Source organism: Amblyomma maculatum, chromosome 7 (genome assembly GCF_055883805.1).
Source record: "Amblyomma maculatum isolate TAMU_Amacu chromosome 7, ASM5588380v1, whole genome shotgun sequence".
NCBI classification, from domain to species: Eukaryota; Metazoa; Arthropoda; class Arachnida; order Ixodida; family Ixodidae; genus Amblyomma; species Amblyomma maculatum.
The window spans coordinates 54,849,735-54,873,498 of record NC_139350.1 but is presented as its reverse complement, the minus strand read 5'-3'; the positions used below and the strand labels follow the sequence as shown (position 1 = coordinate 54,873,498).

Sequence of the window (23,764 nt, the reverse complement as noted above, 5' to 3'; positions counted from 1 at the left end):
ACGAGCAAGCGGCGCATTATCGCAGCTCTTTCACTTCTAAGAAACTCTTCCTGCCTCGTGACGCTCTCGTGCCTCGTGAATCTCTTTCGCATCACTTACACAAAAACAGCGGCGACGCGGTCAAAGCATTTGCTACTTTTATCACAAACTAGAGAGAATTTCTAAGAGGAAGAGAAAGATCCACGAGCGAGCGGCACAGAATCATAGCTCTTCTTTCACTTCAGAGAATTGCTATTTTCCTTGTGAAGCTCTCGTGGCTCGTGACTCTCGCTAATTTACACAAAAACAACTGTGACGGGGCGAAAGCATTTGTTTTCTCTATCACGAGCTAGATAGAATTTCTCAGAAGAAGAGAAAGAGCCACGAGTGAGCAGCGAAAACTCGTAGCTCTTCTTTCACTTCTGAGAAATTCTCTTTGCATCCTGACACTGTCGTGGCTCGCGAGTCGCTTTCACTCAGTTACACAAAACCAATGGCGACGCGTTCACAGCATTTGTTACTTTTATCACGATCTAGACATAATTTCTCAAAGGAAAAGAAAGTGCCACCAGCGAGCAACGCAAAACCATAGGTATTTCACTTCTGAGAAACGCTACCTTCCTTTCGACCCTCTCTGGGGCTCATGACTCTCGATCAGGTACGCAAAAACAACGGCAACCCGACCAAACCATTTGTTATTTGTATCACGAGCTAAAGAAAGTATCTCAGAAGAATCGAAAAAGCCGCGAGAGATAGGCCCGGAATCGTAGCTCTTCTTTCAGTTCTGATATATGCTATCTTCCTTGTGATGTATCGTGGCTCGTGACACTCTTTCTCTCTGTTACATCGAAAATGGCAACATGGCCAAAGTATTTCTTATTTTGACAACGAGCTAAAGATAATTTATTGGAAGAAGAGAAGGAGAAATGAGAGAGCTGCATAGAATCGCTGCTGTTTTTTCATTTCTGAGAGGTTCTATCTTCCTTGTGATGCTCTCCTGGCTTGTACATCTAACTCAGCTACACAAAAAACAACAGCGACGCGGCCAACGCATTTGTTTTTATCAGTAGCTAGAGAGAACTTCTCAGAAGAAGAGAAAGAGGAACAAGCAAGCGGCGCATTATCGCAGCTCTTTCACTTCTAAGAAACTCTTCCTGCCTCGTGACGCTCTCGTGCCTCGCGAGTCTCTTTCGCATCACTTACACAAAAACAACGGCGACGCGGTCAAAGCATTTGCTACTTTTATCACAAACTAGAGAGAATTTCTAAGAGGAAGAGAAAGATCCACGAGGGAGCGGCACAGAACCATAGCTCTTCTTTCACTTTTGAGAAATATCTTCCTTGTGATGCTCTCGTGGCTCGTGACTCTATTTCGCTAAGTTACACAAAACCAAAGCGACGCGACCAAAGCATTTATTTGTATCAATAGCTAGAGAGGATTTTTCAGCAGAGAAAGAGCCACGAGCGAGCAGCGCAGAATTGTAGCTCTTCTTTAACTTTTGAAAAATGCTATCTTTCCTTGTGACCCTCTCGTGGCTCGTGACTCTCGCTAAGTGACACAAAAGCAAAGCGACGCTGCCAACGCATTTGTTATTTGTATCACGATCTAGAGAGGATTTTTCAGAAGAGAAACTAGGACGAACGAGCAGCGCAGAATTATAGCTCTTCTTTGACTTTTGAAAGCTGCTATCTTCCTTGTGACCCTCTCGTGGCTCGTGATTCTCGCTAAGTTACACAAAAGCAAAGCGACGCGGCCAACGCATTTGTTATTTGTATCACGAGCTAGAGAGGATTTTTCAGAAGAGAAACTGCCACGAGCGAGCAGCGCAGAATTGTAGCTCTTCTTTCACTTTTGAAAGATGCTATCTTCCTTGTGACCCTCTCGTGGCTCGTGACTCTCGTTCGCTAAGTTACACAAAAACAAAGCGACGCGGCCAACGCATTTGTTATTTGTATCACGAGCTAGAGAGGATTTTTCAGAAAAGAAAGAGCCACCAGCGAGCAGCGCAGAATTGTAGCTCTTCTTTCACTTTTGAAAAATGTTATCTTCCTTCTGACGCTCTAGTGACTCGTGACTCTGTTTCGCTAAGTTACACAAAAACAAAGCGACGCGGCAAAGGCAGTTGTTATTTGTATCGCGAGCTAGAGAACATTTTTAGAAGAGAAAGAGCCCCGAGTGAGAAGCGCAGAATTGCAGCTCTTCTTTCACTTTTGAGAAATGCTTTCGCTCAGTTACATGTTCTGTATACATTGTGTCAGCAAATTTGGACAACCCTGCAGTGGCCACAGGATTGGAGGAGGTCAGTGTACATCCCCATTCCAAAGAAAGGCAGTGCCAAAGATTGTTCCAACTACGCACGATCGCGCTTATTGCGCATGCTAGCAAGATGTTGAAAATCCTCCAAGGTAGGCTGCAGCAGTATGTGGATCGGGAGCTTCCGGACGTGAAAGCTGGTTTTCGCGAGTGCAGAGGAACTGGAGACCAGATTGCCAATCTTCGCTGGATCATGGAAAACGCAAGAGTTCCAGAAATCCGTCTACGTCTGCTTAATTGATTATGCGAAAGCATTCGACTGCGTAGATCACAGCAGATTGTGGCAAGCTCTTCAAGAGATTGGGGTTCCTATTCCCCTCATCTGTTTCCTCAAGAACATGTATGAAGAGCAAGAGACCACAGCTGAAACTGTACATGGTCTTGCTGATTGCTTTCTGATTGAGAAAGGAGTGAGACAAGGCTGCATACTGTCGTCCTGCCTATTTAACCTATATGCTGAGTGCATCATGAGGATGGCCGGTCTGCACAAGTCTTCAGCTAGAGTGAAGATTGCTGGAAAACGTAACAACAACCTTAGATATGCGGAAGATACCACTTTAATGGCAGAAAGTGAAGTGGAACTCGAGACTTCTGATGCGCGTAAAGGAAGAGAGTGACAAGTTTGTGCTTAAACTGAACATTAAAAAGACAAAGATCATTCCATCTTGCCCTATCACGTCCTGGAGCATTAAGGGACAAGAAGTGGAAGCTGTGACAGATGTTCTCTTCTTGGGCTCCAAGATTACCCCGGAAGAAGAGTGCACCCATGAAATTAGGAGACGCCAGCTTCTGGGAAAGAGAGCCATGGCTGGCCTTGACCGCCTAGTAAAGAGCAGAGACATTGACTGCCAACCAAGATCCGTATAATTCGTGCCATGGTCTTTCCAGTTGTGATGTATGGTTTCGAGATTTGGACTGTGAAGAAGGCTGAGCGCCGAAGAATTGACCTTGGACTGCCAGAAGGTCAAATCAGTCAATATTGTCGACCATAAACCCTAACTGCTTATTGGAGGGTCAAATTCTAAAGTTAACGCTCAGCTACTTTCGTCATCTGATGAGAAGAGAGGAGTCGCTGGAGAATGGTTTGATGTTGGGAAAGGTTGAGGGTCACCGGAGAAGGGGTAGGCAGCGAACGCGGTGGTTAGATGGCATCCTCGAGGCGCTGCAGATGAAGTTGCGTGATGTTAGAAAGATAGTGAGAGACCTGAAACCGTAGCATGATATGGTCCATAGGGTCACGAAGCGTCAGACACGACTGAACTGAACTGACCTTCCTTGTGATGCTCTCGTGGCTCGTGACTCTATTTCGTAAATTACACAAAAATAAGCGACGCGGCCAAAGCAAAGCATTTGTTATTTGTATCACAAGCTAGAGATTTTTTAGAAGAGAAAGAGCCACGAGCGAGCAGCGCAGAATTGTAGCTCTTCTTTCACTTTTGAGAAATGCTAAATTCCTTGTGACGCTCTCGTGGCTCGTGACTCTATTTCGCTAAGTTACACAAAAACAAAGCGACGCGACCAAAGCATTTGTTATTTGTATCACGAGCTAGAGCTTTTTTAGAAGAGAAAGAGCCACGAGCGAGCAGCGCAGAATTGTAGCTCTTCTTTCACTTTTGAGAAATGCTATATTCCTTGTGACGCTCTCGTGGCTCGTGGCTCTGTTTGGCTAAGTTATACAAAAACAAAGCGATGCGACCAAAGCATTTGTTATTTGTATCACGAGCTAGAGTGGATTTTTCAGAAGAGAAAGAGCAACGAGCGAGCAGCGCAGAATTGTAGCTCTTCTTTCACTTTTGAGAAACGCTATATTCCTTGTGACGCTCTCGTGGCTCGTGACTCTGTTTCGCTAAGTTACACAAAAAAAAAGCGACGAGGCCAAAGCATTTGTTATTGTATCACGAGCTAGAGATTTTTTAGAAGGGAAAGAGCCACGACCGAGCAGCGCAGAATTGTAGCTCTTCTTTCACATTTGAGAAATGCTATATTCCTTGTGACGCTCTCGTGGCTCGTGGCTCTGTTTGGCTAAGTTATACAAAAACAAAGCGACGCGACCAAAGCATTTGTTATTTGTATCACGAACTAGAGTGGATTTTTCAGAAGAGAAAGAGCAACGAGCGAGCAGCGCAGAATTGTAGCTCTTCTTTCACTTTTGTGAAATGCTATATTCCTTGTGACGCTCTCGTGGCTCGTGACTCTATTTCGCTAAGTTACACAAAAAAGCGACGCGGCCAAAGCATTTGTTATTTGTATCACGAGCTAGAGATTTTTTAGAAGAGAAAGAGCCACGAGCGGGCAGCGCAGAATTGCAGCTCTTCTTTCACTTTTGAGAAATGCTATATTCCTTGTGACGCTCTCGTGGCTCGTGACTATTTCGCTAAGTTACACAAAAACAAAGCGACGCGGCCAAAGCCATTGCTATTTGTATCCCAAGCTAGAGAGGATTTTTCAGAAGAGAAAGAGCAGAAGTGTAGCTCTTCTTTCATTTTTGAGAAATGCTATCTTCCTTGTGACCCTCTCGTAGCCCGTGACTCTCTTTCGCTAAGTTACACAAAAGCAAAGCGACGAGGCCAAAGCATTTGTTATTTGTATCACGAGCCAGAGAGGATTCCGAATTGTAGCTCTTTTTTCACTTTTTGAGAAATGCTATCTTCCTTGTCACGCTCTCGTGGCTCGTGACTCTATTTCCCTAAGTTACACAAAAACAAAGCGGCGCGGCCAATGCATCTATTATTTTTATCACGAGCCAAAGGAATTTCTCAGAACAAGAGAAAGCCAGGAGCTAGAGGTGCAGAATCGTAGCTCTTCTTTTGCTTCATCTGATAAATGCTCTCTGCCTCTTCAGGCTCTCGTGGCTCTAGACTCTTCCCTAAGTTAAACCGAAAAGAACAGCGACGCGGCCAAATTATTTTTAATTTTATCACAAGCCGAAGAAAATTTCTGAGAAAAAAAAAGAGCCACGAGCGGGCGGTGCAGAGTGGTAGCTGGTCTTTCACTTCTAAGAAATTTATCTGCCTCGTGGTGCTCTCGGGGCTTGCGACTCTCTTCGCTCAGTTAAACAAAAACAATGGCACCACAGCCAAAGCATTTGTTATTTCTTATCACGAGAGAGAGAGAATTTCCCAGAGGTGAAAGAGACGCAAGCGTCACAGAATCGTAGCTCTTCTTTCACTTCTGAGAAATTCTATCTTCCTTGTGATGCTCTTGTGACTTGTGGCTCTCGTTTACAACGAAAACGACGCCGATGCGGCCAAAGCATTTATTTATCTATTATTTATTTATTTATTTATTTATATTTATATTTATTTATTTAGCCAAAGAGAATTTCTGAAAAAAAGAAAGAAGTGCCACGAACGAGTGGTGCCGAACTAGTCGCATTCTTTCTCGTCTTCTGGGAAATTCTCTGCCTCGTGATGCTCTCGTGGCTCGTGACTCTCTTTCGCTCGGTTACACCGAAAGCAACGGCTACGCGGCCAAAGTATTTCTTATTTTGATCACGGGCTAGACAGAATTTCTCGGAAGAGAAAGGACCACGAGCAAGCAGAACAGAATCTTAGCTCTTATTTCACTTCTGAGAAATATCTTCCTTGTGGCGGTTTTCTGGCTCGTGACCGTCTCTCGGTTACACCGGAAATAACGGCGATGCGGCGAAAGAATTTGTTATTTTTCTGACGAGGCAAAGAGCATTTCTGGAAGAGAAAGAAGAGCCACGAATGAATAGCGCCGAACTAGTCGAACTTCTTTCTCGTTTTCTGGGAGATTCTCCGCCTCGTGAAGCTCTCGTGACTCTATTTCGCTCAGTTACACTGAACACAATAGCTACACGGCCAGAGCATTTGTTATTTTTCTCTCAAGCCAAAGAGTCGTTTTGAGAAGAACAGATGGAAGAGCCCCGAACGAGTGGCGCCGAACTAGTCGCACTTCTTTCTCATCTTCTGGAAATTCTCTTTGCCCCGTGAGTCGTGACGCTCTCGTGTCTCGTGACTCTCTTTCGCTTAGTTACACCGAAAACAATGCCTACGCGGTAAAAGCATTTATTTTTCTTACGAGCCAAAGAGACTTTCTGAGAAAAGAAAGAAGAGCCACGAACGAGTGGCACCGAACCAAACCGAACTCTTCGCTCTTCTTTCTCACGTGCTGAGAAATTCTTGGTTGCACAACTTTTAATTCCATCGGAAATGGGCGTCCTCTTCCCCGCCCCCTGAACGCGTGCCAGGGAAGACGGGGAGTCGTGCGACCGCGGATTAGAGGCTGGCAGGTAGCCCTTGGCTTGTTGCGGCCTCTTCGGCCAGATGGACGGTGCGGTGCTGGATCGCAGGGTCCGCGCTTCGCAGCAGGGTATCCCAGGCTACTCTACTTGTAATATTTTGTCCTATCCCTGGAGATTGTGGGCACTCCCAAATTATGTGGCCAAGGGTCCCTCGCGCCCCGCAGTGTTTGCACAGATCATTGTCCCTAAGGTCTGGTAGCGCGTGAAACGCCCAGACCGGGTTCATGAACGTATTAGTTTGTAGCCGCCTCCACGCGACAGCTTCTCTATTATTTAGGCTAACATCTGGCGGGGGTACTAGTCTACGTCCCAGTTTATAATGGTCGATGATTTCACCGTAATTTTGCAGACGTTGTCTAATGCTAATTTAGCAGGCCAGATTTTAATCATTCCATCCAATCTATCTGCCTCTCTTTTCAATAAATCCATCTACCTGCCTTCTTTTGCCCATGTTGAAAAGAAATCCCAGACAGCATGTTAGTGCAAATATGACGTGTTTCCTCCACTAGTGGGTTTCGGGTTGTGAGGTGTGGACTCCGACAATTTTTTGAAGACATCACACGAAGGTAAATGTAATGTATTGCATACTGCAATAGTTTTACGAGTAGACTGTACATTGTAGAGCATGTAAATCAAACTGGAAAAGTCTCAGCTGCAGTATTTTTGCGTACATAGGTACCACGCGCTTAACCGAGCCATTCGTTTCACTTGTTTTGAACAAATGTATTGAACAGTCTTGCCGTGAGGCTGAAATTCACTTTCGACTATTTTACGAGGAGTCAGTCGCGACAGCTTCAATGAAACGTAAAAGTGCCAGCGCTAGGTATACATATGAACGCCTCATTTGGCCGTCTCGTGCCGTTATTTCGCTGTGGTGCCTATAGATGGCGCTACAACACTCTCAAAATGGCGGCGTTCAATGTACCCTCCATGTTCTGGTATACACCGCAATCGCACATCGCGACTGCTCTCAGTTTAGACTGAGCGTGCTTTCTGTCTGCCACGATTCGCCGCTTGAGTCCTAGTCAACTTACAGAAGCCAAGATACCGGGGCTCGGGCTAACCTTATCCCAGAGGAAAGCTGTGAAGCTGCTATAGAAATTCTTTAAGGACAAGTATTTGAGTTAAAGCTACAAACTTTCAATGCGCACACTGTGTATAATCGTAGTAGAGGCTAAGGGCATATGCAAAACTGCTTCCTCCTTCCTCTCTTTCATTCATTTCTCTCCCAGGTTCCACTTCCCACGTGTAGGGTAACGGGATGGGCATTCCTGCCTTTCCGTTTTTGTCTTCTGTCTCTCTGTCTTCAAAACGTTGCCAAATCGTCTTCTTCGCCGAAGATGTCACAAATTTTAATTAACTGGTGGGAAGATTATCATATTCAATTTTTACGCCAATACAAACGCCTTCTGCAGCCTCAACGGCATATTAAGACAGAGGCATAGAAACCATATTTACCGAGAGCAATGTTTGCATGGAGTTTTCGTCAGTCTTTAGGTGCCTTAAAAAAGGAATGACAGTTTGCTATCAACTTCAAATTGAGTGCCGCCGAGAGTGATGGCCACTTCTAGCCCAATGACTATCGGGAGCATTAGCAGCTTTCAGAGCGGCCGAGTTCTTTCCTGTGTGGACCAACCAGGTGCTCTGACACCTGCTGCTGCATTCACATCTGTCGTCACAGCCATTTGACAATACTTTCCACAGCGAAAGTTTTGAAAGATGTATATTCTGGAGATTGCATCCTGAAAAATGCGGTCAGTTATCAAATTCTTTCGTGTGTACGATCAGGAAGTTCTGAGCCGTTTTCACGCGTCACTACACTATTTGCAGTACAGAAACCAGCGATTCCAAACTGATTTGGGACAAATTACATGCTGCTATGTTTCTTTACCAAAGCAAGGAAAGAACACTCTAAAGAGGCGCTAACGAGCTCCCCCAGCCCCAATTTTTTCAGTTTTGTCTTCGATCTTTTTTTTTTTTTTTTATCGGCGCTTTCTCATTCTTCATGAAATGTTTTTGGAATGCTCCAAAATAGTGCAGATTTGTAATAAGGGAGTAATTAATCATTTTCTTCTACTCAATCGTAGCCATACGGCTGCAAAAGCTATATAGCTTTTTCCAAGTTCGTAATTAAAAGAAAACATCGCCTAGGTCAGGGATTAAAACTCCAATCACAGCCTGTCCGGCACAGTCGCTCTACCAACTGAGCTGCAAGTCTTCATTATAAATTTTAAATATCTATATATCCCTTAGCGAAAATTTCTACGTTGAGGGATTTCCCCCAACATCGGACAAACATTGTCCTCACTTCGAGTTGTTGATAAATTCGCTCTCGCCCCACCATTTGATCTGCTGTCCGATATGGTTACTTCAGTCAGTAGAGCGATTGCTTTTAACAGGCAGTGGTCGCGGGTTCGAAGCTTGGACTATAACGAATTTTTATTCAACCAAGGAATTTCTGAGAAAGCTGAACAGGTTTTCCGAGCAGCCGTACGGCAGTACATTGTTGGCTGATAATTAGTAATTACTTCCTTACTTTTTCGGCCTTCACTTCCTGTGGCAAAAAAAAAAAAAAACAACATTTCTACACTATCCACCAAACATTGTGTATATCTCTAAAGGAAATAACACACGAATTAGAAATGGTTGTCTCTGAAGGCCTGCTACGGGCCAACTTCCGCGAAGAACCACGCAATCAAAGAAGAGGCCATTAACTTACCCCTGTCCTTTTCAATTACGCCTTCGTCAGCAACATGCACTGGGAAAAGAACAAGAGAGAAAACAACTGACAAACCTGTGTTGAAATAAGCGTTGTCTATTGAATTCGTAAAAATAGGGCTGTAGTTTCAATCAGTATGTTGCAAGGACGCGTTTAAGAATATGAGCTCAGCATAATCAAAAAGTGCGATTGAGGCTTCACTGGTGCCATGTCCAGCTTTCTGTGGCACCCTTTAATTGGTAGACATGTGTGTGCACATGTTGAAGGAAAAGGTCTAAGTTCCCGATGCGTGGCCAAAATTTCCTTCTGAATTTTGTCCTGCGCTCACAAGTAATAAGGACTGCTATAGAAATGCAATGGGATGCGTTCTCAAATAATTTTAAGGCAAGTGTGGGATTTAGTAAGATACTTTTATGAAAGTATTGATCTAACTGGTCTAAGCTCCTGACGCATATAAAAGTTCTGCTTGTGGAGTTGGTTTTGCGCTCACATCGAGTAATGAAGACTACAAAGAAAATCAAAGGCGCGCATTGTTGAAAATAAACGCCAAAACCTACAAGCCTGCCAAGGGAGGATCTGCGGATATGTTGGTTGTAACGGCAGAGGTATACAATATGCAAAAAAACTACGCCCACAAACTCTTTTCTTGGATTAGTCCAAAATATCTGGGAAAGTCCCTCCCGCATACTTTCGTATGTGGGGAGCGTCAAACGTGAGTCTTAACTTTTTGCCCTGCACTTTTGCATACAATCTCCATAGCATCAAATGACAAAAATAAACACTCTGTTGTTCTTGTGCGCTGTTGAAATTGAGCGCATACTTACGCATCCCCCTCGTTAAGTCTTCTGAGATATGCAGACAAGCTAGCCCGCTCACAGTTTGAGTAGTGGCAGTGGTGAGCCAGACAAAGGATCCCGGCTAGCACGGACGGCAAACAGCTCTATGGCATAAACACTGGATGATCCTGAAGTCCACGACCAATATGCATCGATAAGACGTCAGCGCCGTTACGAGTTCGGCCTTCGATGTGTTAGACGGGCCAATAGGTTGCTTTCGTAAACGCCGAACGATGAAAGCACGCCGTCAAAAATTTCCCAGCACAATTTCTATAGCGGCAGCCCTCAAGGCCATGCTTCAGAACCATCCCACAAATTCTCTACAAGTCATCTCTCAAAGCATCACTTTGCTCCACCGGCCAGAGAGCTGTTGCCACTGGTATTCAAAAAACACAGCCTGCCATTATCGATATATTTTGTTCGTCTCATCTCTTCTTTTAAACATCCCTCAGAGAAAAACTGGGTTTGGCCAGCTCTGTGCCTTCGATTAGAGTTTGCTGTAAACGGTATTGTTCAAAAACAGCTGAAAACCTATTACTCTATGTTACTGGAGAACAAAGAATGTCTGCCTTCACCAGTCGACTACCAGGCCTCAGTTTTGCATACAAACGAGCTACGGTCCAGGTAAACTGTCTAGAAGAAGAAATTTCATCGAAATTTAGTAACTCAAAGGCTAATTACAACTTACATGTATAAAATGCTTATTACGTGGCTATTACCTACTCATTGGAAAATTTGACCTTTTAATAAATATAAGTTTCGAGCAGCGTAGCGCCAGCAGCGACATGCGTCCACGAATGGTTCATTCGAATATTACATCAACTCCTTGTTTCGCTGGACAGGCTCAGCCAACAACGACAGCATGCGTAATTTTTTCAACATTGAATACGAGTGCTCCGCGGCGCATGCTTACATCGGCATCGCCGGTTGCACTGTGTGCTGGTGAAGAAGTTGTTCCCGTTGCCCAGGCAGCCGCCGAAGATGAAAGGTAGGCAGCGGTCCTCCTGCTTGTCATAGTAGAAGCGCCTCAGGTACGCGTAGCACGGCCCTGAGTCTTGGGGCTGCGAGCAGACGTCTGCCCCGACAGTGTGGGCGCAGGCCTATGCAAACAACGCCGCAGATCGAAAAGCCAAGACCGCTCTTCCAGATCAACCGGGAATTGAATCACTTCATTGCACGTTTTGAGATCAGCATTGCGAGTCTCAGCACTTATCGACCAAAGTCAGCCTGTAATTGGCTTAAAATAGCGTCAAGTGATTTTCAAAGGGTGATACTTACAGAGCGTTTCTAAAACAATAAGATGGAGCTAATGAATGCTACAGAAGGAGCACTACTCGGAGAGAAAACAGCAATGCTTCAAAAAAGCCAAGTGACCTAGGGGATTATCATTTCTTCATCTACAAACAAATTACAGGATTACGCTTAAGTCTGCTAAAGAATAGAAATGCGAAAACTTTTCTTTCCTCTCACACTCATGAGATTATGCTATCACTATCATCATCACTATCACTATGTCAACTATCATAATCATTGCTGTCACAACTATCCCCAACTACCGTCAGCATCACTATCACTCTAGCTCCAACTGCCATCAATGCTACACTATCATCACTACCACTACATCGAGATATGCTCTATCTTCATCATCGCTATCAGTACATATCACAGTACTATCGTACCACTGTCAATAATTGCATCGCCATCGTCATCGCCACTGTCATCGTCGTCACTATCAACCTTATCACTATAACTAACTCCTGTATAACCATATACTTTCATTAACTCCGTATACTCTCAGTAACATCATTTTCGCTATTTTTATTATCATTAACTATCACTGTCACGTAGTGATAGCTTGAACTGAAAAAACTGTTATTCGCTTATATGTATATATATATATATATATATATATATATATATATATATATATATATGTACCTACATCACTATCTAACACTATGTGATGATTGACAGTTTATGCGGACACACCTTACACGCCTTCTCGGCAAAAGAGCTTGCCACCGCTGCTGCCGACACTTTCGTCTATACCACCTATGAGCCAAGGAACGGTTTCGCCCTAATCCATTTTTATCGCTAACAGCCGGCGCATACTACAGAGTGTTTTCTAGCTGAAAATGCTGCTTCAAAATCATGGAAATACATGAAACGCTAGTCAGTCGTGCTCCGTTTTTTTACATACATCTGTCATCGCATCTATCTCCCTCTGAAGCTGTACGTACGCGTGCACATAAGTGTGGAAAGTGTGAAGCAGGCTCCGGCAGCAAGAAAGCGCCAAGCACCCGTGCTTATCCCAAACGCGTGCGATAATGCTCAGCAGACCACGTGATCCCAATGAAGAGAGCTCAGAAACATGGTGGCTAACTACCCATGCGTTGAAATCCCCTATCTGAAGTCGCACTCGCTAGCTGCATATGATAATGCCACCGGCAAGTGATGCCTTCTTTCAGTTGCGCATTGGCAACGGCCAATGACTTCTGTACGCTAACTAGAATGTGAAAAAAGACAATTAGAGCGAAAAAAAAACAAAAAAGGTGGTCCCGACGGGCGACATCGTTAGGAGTTTTCTTACATCTTCGGCTAAGGCAGAGCTGATTGCGCAAACGTTATTCAAACAGAATACTTTTTTTTTTTCACTTCTGTGGAGTTCGTTCGCTTTCGTTTGATGTCGACTGGCTGACTTGTCATTTTTTAATTCCCCGTTTTACCTTTAGCTGTTTACGACTGAGCCACCACGGTCTTTGTTGAGGATAGTCATTTTAACAAGATGTAAAAGCAAAGCCCAGTATTTTGCGTCCGAAGAAATAGTCGTGGCATTGAGACCCATAGTCACCATTTTGTTCGTTTTGCCGAGTTCACGCGCGCTAAATTTGATCATAGCCGCGAAACCTGATACCACAGAAGCATCAGAACACACAAACATACCTGTACAAAGACAATTATACGACGACGAAACCGCCCCACCAATTTTCAAACAAGTAACACGGATTAGGTATTTGTTAGAGGTTTTTACTAACCTTCGCAGGTGTTCTTGCACGCGTCCAGGACTTCAAAGTTGTTTTTGTTGCCCTCGCAGCCGCTGTACTCGAAGGTCTCGCACAGTCCCGTTTGTGAGTTATAGTAGTAGCGCTCCTGCGTGTCGTTGCAGCTGCCAGGATCCATTGGCAGGCGGCAAGGATCTGCCAAGGCAAAAGTCACAAGGATAAGAAGCTAAGCCTTGTTTTGCTGACTTCCTCGTCCCCTATAGCTCGAATTATTGCCCCAAAATAGCAAACTTGTATAAAATGAAGAGAAAGTGCGCATGAAATGCATAGAGACGGTCACTTAGGCCAATAGTTCTAAAAGAAGGCAACCGTAGCAGGGGGTGGCCGGGAGTCAGAGGCGTGGATGAAATCAGGAAATAAGCAGGGATAAAGCGATCGCAGCTGGCCCGACAAAAGCTTACTGGTCGTCAGCGGGAGAGGCTTTTATCCTGTAGTGGACGCAGTATTGCTGAATGGGATGGCTTATTTATCTTATCTCGCGATAATGTTTATGTGGAGATGCGTTCACGGTTGGCACCGTGGAAAAAATGTTTCTGTTCGGTTATTGACTGCAGTAATCCAGTTTCTCCCGCACTTGCTGCGTCTACCTTTTATAGCATGTCAATAGGACAAACATAAATGAAGGAAAGTGACCGCAGAATGCTTAAAGCGAATGAAAAGACCACAATGTTGCCAAGGAAGCGGTTGCCCTGATGCTGAGACAGCAAACATTTTGCTGAATGTTATGCTAAACACACACCCTTGTCCTTTCCTCTCCTATATCGAATTTAATATTGTCACTATCATTTTATAATTCTATTAAGCCATAAGCTATCTCCCAGTAATGTCACAACGGTCGGATTATCAAGTACTCCTTCCCTGCAGTGCGAACAGAGAATAAGCAGTCATCTGGAGTAATGTTTGGCCGCCCTTGGGATCGCAGAAGATACTCCACAATCGGTGAGATGAAGCATCAGTGATCTTTCAGGCAGCTAATGAACACCCCCGTCTTTAGTCTTTTATCATCAGCTCAATTGTTTTTTCTGGATTTGCCACACTGTCACTGATACTCGGAATGCTATTTTAGTACGTGATGAAACAAACCTTCGCACTCGGCAATGCATTCTTCATGAGAAGCGAAGCTGTTTTCGTTCCCACCACAGCCGGTGTAGTAGAACACGTCGCAGAAGCCGGAGCTGGCGTTGAAGAAGTAGCGGGGAATGCTTCCGTTGCAGTTGCCTTCCTTCACCGGCAGCTTGCAGGTTCCTACACGTTTGGTTAATGAAAGGAAGGAGCTCTGTTTTCTCGCTCTTTCTCAGCCATGCCAGCTTTGCGCGCAGAGAAGAGTAATCTGACGAACTAACATAATATGTCGCACTGTAAGGCACAAATCACTGAGGCGCTCGTGCTTAAAGGAAGTCAACACTGATTTTAGGCGAGCAATTTTTTTTTTTTCGGTGCCATAGAATGCTTTCTGTTTGAAGTAGTCGACTTCATAGTGGCTTTGTAAGAAACCGTATCTAAAAATATTGTCGAGAATTTTTCGATCAGTGCTTGCAGCTGATTTTATGTCGGTCGATGCTGGAAACTATAAGCAGCGACACCAATTGCAAGAGGGCATCAGCAAAAGTGATGTATGGAAAACAAATGTACATCTCACCCTCCAGAGATTAGTTATTTTTAGTATAGAGCAGCGTCCATATTAAGTTCCACATTAAAGGCTGTTAGGGCACAGGGTCATATGCCTCGTGGACGAAAGTTTCAGTGGACCGTGGCCATCGCTTCATGCCAGAAATTCAAACCCCTGTGGCGCCATCTAGTGAAAAACGCTAAAAGCACGTCATAAGAAAGGGGAAAGAGGCGTGACATTTTTTAAGGGAGAACTGGTGAGAGCGCAACATATAAAATATGACGAGCACTCCTAAACACTGAAAGAAGACTATGCGCTTCACAGAATCAGCGATGTATTCCCGAGATGTGGTCATGTGATATAATACACTGATAACTACAGTTTTTCGCCGCAAAAAGTAATTTCAGTTCCGCAATTTTAGATGCTAAGCTTAAATTATAAAGTCTCCTTTTTTAATATTGTGTGCAATATGAAGCGAGGCATTTTCTATGAAACCATGACGCGTTTTTGATCCCTGCTCCGTCCTCTTAGCCTTGTACTATCGGGGACAAGAGTCCCTTATCAACCAGAAATTAGATAGCACATTCTTATTGACTACAGCTTTTATTACCAACCAGCAGTCACAAACTGAAATTGTGGATGGGGAATTGGACGAATTCTCTGACATGTGCTAGAGAAAAAAAGCAATAATTAGTTCACGTTCTAGCTTCTAATCATAATCACTAGAGGCGCATCCAGATACTTGCCCTCATCGACCATAACGATGTCTTTACTTTTAAAGCTGACCTACTTGTTAATGATCTCACATCTCTCGACAAGCAGCATCCATAACCGGTGTTTCAATAAAACTGGCGTCCACCCACTCTCTCGGGTTTTTTTTTTTTTTTTGCCCTCGTGTTTTGCGTCAGTGAAATTCCGAAATGTCGTCTGAAAAGTAAAAAAGACAAACGAGGAAAAACAGGATAACCACTTCTCATCATCAGGATAACCACTTCTCCTGTGTACTTTGGTTGTCCTCTGCTTTTCCTCGTTTGTTTTTTAGAGCGTTAGCTATACTACTCACATTCGTCAAGGTTGCGTCATTCCGCAATGTGTAAACAACGGCGGTCACCATGGCAACGACGCGAATCCAGCGCATAGCAACAGTGCGTACCACGTGACCTCAGTTCTAATGCAATTGTTAAAAACACTGCCGCAGCTGGATTTCGAACCCGCGCCAGAACAAACAGATCAGCTTCCCTGGCCCAGGCACGAGAGCACTATGTCATCGCCGATTTTTTTTTCTTTATTTCATGGGAAAACTTCCCTAAAAAAATAAAAACTTAATTTACTCATATTTGTTCATGTCTCAAGTTACCGGGCTGCTTGATACGAGCCCGCCATATCCCTCACCCGACACTGCACCACCATCAAAACGTCAAAATTCTGGGAGGCACACACATGTATCTATAGGTACGGCAGCCAGTTTGGAGGTTCTTCGCGTGCACCATATACACTCCTCACCAAAGCCCACTGCTCACGAAACACGGATTTGGACGATCTTGGTGACTCGGCATGCCTGTCCATTATACGGATTTTCCGAAGACTAAATATTAGTCCCATCAACACAAATAGATCATAAGGCACAAAAGAGTTTTTGTCAACAGGCAAAAATCTAATAGTATGCGGTGAAATTTCAATGTCCTTCTTAAGAGTTCGTTGTAGTATGTCCCAAAAGAACATGGTATCACGACACAGAATAAAGCAATGATCAAGTGTCTCGGGCACGCTACACAGATGGCAATTGACCGTCCCGGGCACAAACATCTGCTTATCATGAAGGAATGTCTTGACAAGGCAGCGTCCCTGTGTGTAATCTGAAAAAGAACATTTTTGCAGCTGCCTGAATGCACATTCGCCTAACATGTTTAGAACACTAATGTCCAAAAACCCCAGATAGAGCTGCCGATACAATGGTGTAGGGAACAAAGACTCTGTGAGAACCAGGGTCATCTGCTTTCTCGAGAGGCTATAAAGGTAATCTAAAGAGAAGCGCACAGTGAGGAAATTGAAAGTGTCAGCAACCTCCTTAAGGAATCCCCATAAAGCCCTCTAACGAGCGTGCCCGCAGTCGGTGCGAATATGTAAGGCAAATGAGCCCTGAGACGCCTAATGAGCACAGCTGCAGGAAACAGGTGGTTTCCTGATTTGAAAAATAAAAAACTGGAAATAAATTGATGCACGAACAGGTCCCTCATAACAAATTACCCTGCCATGACGTTTGAATTCACGTTACCCCTATGCCATGGGCAGGAGGCGCCAACTCGGGTCGCTCCTTTCATACGGGAGGGTGATATCAGGATCAGCCTGCCAGAATAGTTTGCATTCTTGTTACGCCTACTACACGCAGGCACGTAGAGGAATAATGTAGCAGGCAAAGGAAGCTTCCTGCTTTCACAATTCAACTAGGGTTAAGCAGAGCTAAACCATAACTAATTTTTTTTTAATCAATGATACGTTAGTGGTGCGCGATGTCCATAGTAGTCAACTCACAATCATTTTACATTCTGAACCGCGGCTCTATTTGAGCAAGCGTATTACGGTGACACAATAGTTCCTGTCATTTGCTACTTGTAAACAAATTATACAACAGCCCCGAAGGCAGTTATGTGCCACTCTGGCCGCGCGTGTTCAGTTTAAAGCTTCTTGAAGATAGCTCGCAGCATTTGCACCAATTAAGGAACTTGAAAAACATCCTTCGTGGGTGCATTTCGACCAGCGTTCTAGAATAGTTCTAGCACTCAAGCCCAGCGCCTTCCGCTGTCGCCTCTACTTACCATCAGACGGACAGTGACAGCTGTCGACGCCGCTGCTCGACACTCGCTTCACACAAGTCACTGGGCAGGAAGGCACTGCAATCTGGACATCCACATACTCTGCGAAGGGTATACGGTGGACAAAATGTGAACGGCGCAGTCTAACGATATCCCGGGTTGTCTGAAAGCGTTTAAAATGGCGATTTTGAATCGAAAGCACTCAGGAGGGAACCTGAAAATTAGATAACACACTGGCGAAAAATTGTAAATTATCTGCGTGGCCGTTATTATTGTTTGAAAAAAAGAAAATAAACGCTAGATAAAACCATTTACGGAATAAAAAAAATTTGCTTACGATCATGACAAAAGCGACCTAATAGCTAAGCACCCCAGGAACAAATGATTAATGAATTGCGTGTTGTCAGTACATCAAAAGAAAAGTTTGGGAGTACAAGCAATATGGAAATTTAACTTTTATCATGCCCATTCAAAAGCACAGGGCTAATCGATTGTACCGAATAAGCAACGGTGTTCAAGGCTGCTAGTTGTGGTCTTGTTCTCTCAAACTATACATCTGCCGCTAGGTGGCGCAGCTGATTGTCTGAACTGCACGGTTTACATTTCCGAAATACAGCTTCGGAAGTACCTCTATGGCGCCCTACATTCGCAAGTAGCCAACGGCACGTGAACGCGGTAGAGTACTCAATTCCCGGGAGCCACGTTTCCTCCCTGTGACACAATCATAACATTCTCATACAGCAGGGGTTCTCAAACTCTTCTGCCTCAAGGAACCCCAACGGACATCAATATGCGCCAAGGAAAATAATGCGAAATAATGTTATTAGAAGATGCAACAGAAAACATGCATGAGGAAATTATTTTCCGTGGCCTCTTCAGCTGCACAAATGTTTTCTTCATTCGACGTATCTGCCCCGTAGGAAAGTATCACACCACAGGTCTTGCATCCCATCCCTCTCCAGGCATAACCTTCCTCGCCACTGGTTCATGGATGTACTCGCGCGGGTTTCTGCACATGGCTTTTGTGACCATCACAACCTGATCGCTGGTATTTAACAATGTCACTAAATCCCCTCCAAACTACCGAAACTTTCCCAGGAAACAGCGCTGAACAAACCCTGAATTGGCCCAATGGCTTAGCAGCAATTTTTATAAATACGTGCAATTTTGCGAACAAGCATATCTTTAAAGCGAGCCTGGTTCAAGGAAACGAAGAAAGGAAGGCTTCCGATGAAGCCTGCGTTCGGTTAGTCTACCCAGTATTCTATTAAAGAGACTCCAAGCATCCACAGAAACAAAACACGTTCCATTTAGAAGGTTCAGTCGCAATGTAGACGGTATTTAGCTGAATCCCAGTTCATTGTAAGAGGCTTCCGCGATGCAAAATGCATAACTGGGGTGATACATGTGTCAGAGCTGACAGCTGTGACCGCCACCATGTCTTACCCAAAGCAAGTTGAACCGTGCCGTCTGCAGCAGCGCATTCACAGGCGTAGCAGGACGCAGAGACCTCCCTACTCTGGCAACCAGCAGGGCACACCTCGGGGGCCGCGAGGCAGTCAGCTTTCTTCAGAGTCGTCTCTACGTATCAGAGGCAGAAAGCCAAGTGAGCGCCATAGCAGCGTATATCAGTAGCCTGCTTCTAATGCAAGCCAACAGCCGTTTTGGATGCAGTAAAGAAACACGCCACTTTGCTATGTCCTAATGCCGCGTAGCCGTGGTCACTCAGCGCCCGGGGATGGGGTTGGTGAATCCGAGGACGTGGGATCGACTTCGCAGTAATGCGTTTTGACGGAAGTGAAATGCAAAAGGCGGTCGTCGTTGTGTGATGTTTATGCGCGTTCAAAAGCCCCGGATATTCTAAGCTAATCCGAAGCCCTTCACTAAACCCTGTTTCGTATGTTTTTTGCAGCGTTTCCGATCGTAAACACTGTCGCCCCCCCCCCCCCCCCCCAATAGAGATTGTATTTTATCCAGTTTAGAAACGAAGATTAAATGACATGCATTTTTCGTGCTGTCGGTTGTCTTCTTATTGCACATGTGGAATAAGAAGTGTTCATGCTGTAGGAAATTTTCTTTATGTTTTCTCATAATGCATCGTGTATTTACATATCTAAATTGCATATGGCATCTTCCGGCAGCTTCACAACAGGAACACCAGCTGCTGAATGTCATATATGTGTAGTACATTTCAAACAGCACTATACAACTGATCGATTGGTAGAGTGATAACGGCGCTTCAGTGCTCAAGCGAGAGAGTAAGGAACGCTCGATTTTGTTGTGGGGTTATGGACTACGCCGATTCTGCTGACGTTCGTATGGGGAAGCGGCAGGTGCGCTTATATGTTACGAACTCAATAATCGATCACCGTAGCTTTGAACCAGCGTTTTTGTTTTCAATAAACCGATTTCTGAGCATACTGGAGCTTTTATGTCACCTAAAATCATGTTCTGAACGAAGAAAAGACGTCTGCTCGAGGACAAGACGCGAGGCCTACGCCGCCTAAGCGCTGGCACCGGAGGCGCATTTGGTGGCAAGTTGCATCGTCTTTCGAATTAAAGAGCCGGTTCGTGGCCTAATGTCACGTATAATAATGTTTAGTTTAGTAATTGCCCGCTCAGCGTGGAGGTATACGGGGATACGTAGGATAGCATCGCATGTTCTCTTCGACTGCGATGGCAAGTACACGCTTTGATCAAATGTTGTAAATATTTTTGTGATTTGGCTACTACGATAAATGTACAATCGTGCGCTAACTGAAAACAGGTGCTTCCTACGTTCCTGCAATCGTGGCTGCATGTCCTCCGCCGAGAAAAAAGTCATTTTGAGCACTTCCGAAAACGCAGCTGGCAAAGGAAATTTCCCATAGCGACTGCGTTTTCCAGGCTATTTACGATGTGTGAGCAGTAGCACTTAGACACTGGTTACGTCAGCGGAAACACTTTTCTGAAATTGTACTGCAAAGCAGGATACGTAAAACCGCAACACGGACCAAATGCTTCGAAGCATCGCATTAAATTACGGTGCGAGATGCGTTTAAGTGCTTGACAAGAATGGTGGTGACAAGAATGCGATAAGAAGATAGATCGAAACTTAGATTCGTCTCATTCGGTCTAATGACGTCACTCGCGGCCTGCTGAGGTCACCTCCCTCCAGCCAACGAATGCATTTTTAACCCAGGAGACATTTTCTCGGTGATGCTTCTAACGCGATCATATCTATAACAAAGGGACTGCGCTCATGTTGCAGCCGATCTCTGGTAAGAACTGAGGCGGCTAAGTTAAACTGCCGGGATACGGGTTTCGTGAAAAGGGAAGAAAAATGCCTCTCACGACGCCCTGAGTAACAACTCCGAGGCCAGTGCCACGAAACATTCAAGCAGGAAAATATTCCGAGTAAAGTCAGGGTAGGTACTGACAAAAGTAAACTAGCGAACCTGCCCGCCGCAAAATGCACTGAGCATTTGAAGAGGGCGGAGCGTCAAATTACTCTACAGGAAGTCTGGAAGAAAAATGTTCGGCCTGCCGACCAGCCGCAAACCGAAAGCAGGGGGCGAGCGCGGCAAATGAAACGCTACACTCGTAACGAAGCCCAAATGCGACATTTTCATGCACATAGCTGAAGAGTTACAACGTGATTTCCAAAACTCAAAGCACTTAAACGTAGACGGTTAAGAAATTACAACGTTAGAAAGATAAAACAAAAACAAAAATGATAGAGTGAGGTAAAACAAACACTGGCAATACCGGCGTAATGACCGAAAAAGACACGAACGTACATAATGGACTTGGATAGCGTAAGAGCTCGAGAAAGCCGGGAAGAGCGGTGGATTATCTGCGGAGTGACTAAGTCCGACCGCAAAGAACGCCGGCAGGCTCAATATACTCGCTACAGGACCAATGTGGAGTCGCAGATGCGGCCAGGTGAACTTGGGGCGTACATCTTTGTAGTCGTCATCACCGCACTCGATGTAACATCCGACTGACGCACCGACTTCCTGCAAGCAATCTGCGCGGCTTGCTCCAGTCCCACCGCTGCGTCCTCGTAATAAAGGAACGCTACCTAAAGCAAGGATGCACAAATGCTAGCACGAGGTCTCGAAAGTCAAGCGAAGCTCCACAGCGTGGGAGAGACAGCAGACACGAGCCCTCGGGCCCTTATTTCGCTGAAACGCGAGAGCAACTTAATTGTCTTTTCCTTCCCCACTTCCCCGCCCAGCTGCACGTGTTACGTCCACTGCCGGGCACGGAAAGACCGGCGAAGCTGGACGTCGTGCAAAAAGGGTCGACAAGGCTATTGTCAGTGTACCGAGGCTTTTGCGAAGCAGGCAGCTTAATGAGCAGCGACATGAGGACAGCTGCTCTGTCCGCAGCCGCGTCTGGTGCAGGAAGCGGCGCCCCATCATCCAAGAGAACGACAGGCGTACTTCGCGATAAAGCGCGTTCCGCATGGCGCTTTCACAGAGTTAAATCTTCGAGCTTTATTTGAAACGACAAACCACTTGTGGGGTGGCGAACGGTACCGGGAGTCCAAAATCAAGCCTAGACGAAAATTTGAAAGGCGTGCTCTCCGAACGAGATGCTTTTGCATGTGTTATACTGCCGCAGCGCAGCAATTGCTTCGATTGTTTGAGATACAGAATAACAAGGTAGCCATGAACGTACAATAAAGTCTTCGTGAATGCTTAGAAGGCTTCAAAGAGAAAAAGATGTTTGTTGCTAGCGCTGACTCGAAGAGCGTCACGCACACACGTGCACAGCGCGTTTACGATACAAAAACGTGAACAAGCGTTTTTATTTTATATCTTTAATTTACGCGGTAAAATATTAACACCCGTAATAATTTTAAAATAGCATCGCTCTTTTTTTAGGCGTATTATTTATGTACTCTCTACTACTGTAGCATGCGCCGCCGAGAAAAACAAACACAATGAAAAGCACAGTCGTATGGACGCCAACGTGTTAAAAAAAACTGTTGTCCTTCAATAACAACTAAACACCTGCAGTTACTAAAAAAAAAAAGGTAACAGTTATATTGTATTTTACATTTTTAGAGAGATTTTAGTTCTTTAAGCAAAACCGAAAGCAACGATAGTGGCGCCATAAAAGTTTGGCGCCAAACACCAGAACTATTTCAATAGCCTTCGAGGTTTGCCGTGTAGCAGCGGCACAACTCCTTCGAGTTCGATCGCGATTGAAAATCTCGAAGGCTATCAACTCGATCGCATTTGAAAATGACCGTGTGACTGGGGTATAAAACGATCCCAAAGAAGCGTTTATTCCAGAGCAAAAAAAGGCAGAGAATATGTTTAACCCTCGCAATGCACTTTTATTTATTGAGTCCGCAAAGCGATCAACCTTCAGCTTGGTGCACATCGCCTTTTCGCTCTCATTGTATAACACAAAATATTTGAAAGAAATGTAAGCCACAAGTTATGGCTGGTGCCCACTTGACACGGGAACACTAGAGAAAGCAGAGAATAAGCAGCGACGACTCAGAATGGCGCCGCAGAATTGAGCACTAAGCTACCAGGCATCCTATTCTTTGAAATAGTCGCTGGGATAAAGCTAAGTGTGGCCCGGTCCTGCCGACCGCTTAGGTACCAGTACCCGATTTTCACGCGCCCGTACGGAGGCGTGTTGAAGGAAAGGTGGGCGAATGAGGAAAGGAAGGAAGTGCTTCCGTTCAAAATCCTGTGGTAAAAGAAAGGTTTTGTGTCTGGAGAAAAGAGTGTTCTCATTCACTTGTCTTCCTTCAATCGCCGTCACTACGAGAACGCCTGTTTTTGAAGCGGGAGCCCCGAGAACGGCAAACTTGAAGTAAAAAGTCAAGGTATGCACGAACACTGTGACACACCAGCATACAGCATAGCATAATTCAACATACACACAGGAAGACGAACCCATGGTCGCTATTGTAGACGCTAGATAAAAGTGTGTATTGGAGCTTTTGTTATCAGCCAAGGCGATGTGTATGACACTGACACACTTTGAAATAGATGCGAGCCTGCTACACAAAACATTTAGTTGAATATGAACGAGGCGTGCAGGGTTACTTAAAACAAAGTGAGCCACAAAAATTGTGACAGTAACCAAACAATTGGCAACCTGCAGCAGCCTAGGTCTCAAATGTGCTCCGAACTTAGCGTCGTAGCACCACAAAAG

The 23,764-nt window shown here is 44.9% G+C and overlaps 1 protein-coding gene across 2 annotated transcripts in view; it reads right to left on the bottom strand.

Moving 5' to 3' along the window:
• LOC146183235 (papilin-like) overlaps nt 1–23,764 on the bottom strand; it is a 113,612-nt gene that overhangs the window by 21,007 nt on the left and 68,841 nt on the right. For both annotated transcript variants that reach the window (XM_084609098.1, XM_084609097.1), the window contains 6 exons: nt 19,046–19,180; nt 17,603–17,701; nt 14,261–14,422; nt 13,151–13,312; nt 11,029–11,190; nt 9,280–9,318 (listed from right to left, as the gene is read on the bottom strand). In XM_084609098.1, the coding sequence (XP_084465224.1) occupies nt 9,280–9,318; nt 11,029–11,190; nt 13,151–13,312; nt 14,261–14,422; nt 17,603–17,701; nt 19,046–19,180 (759 nt within the window). The remainder of the gene's footprint in view (nt 1–9,279; nt 9,319–11,028; nt 11,191–13,150; nt 13,313–14,260; nt 14,423–17,602; nt 17,702–19,045; nt 19,181–23,764) is intronic.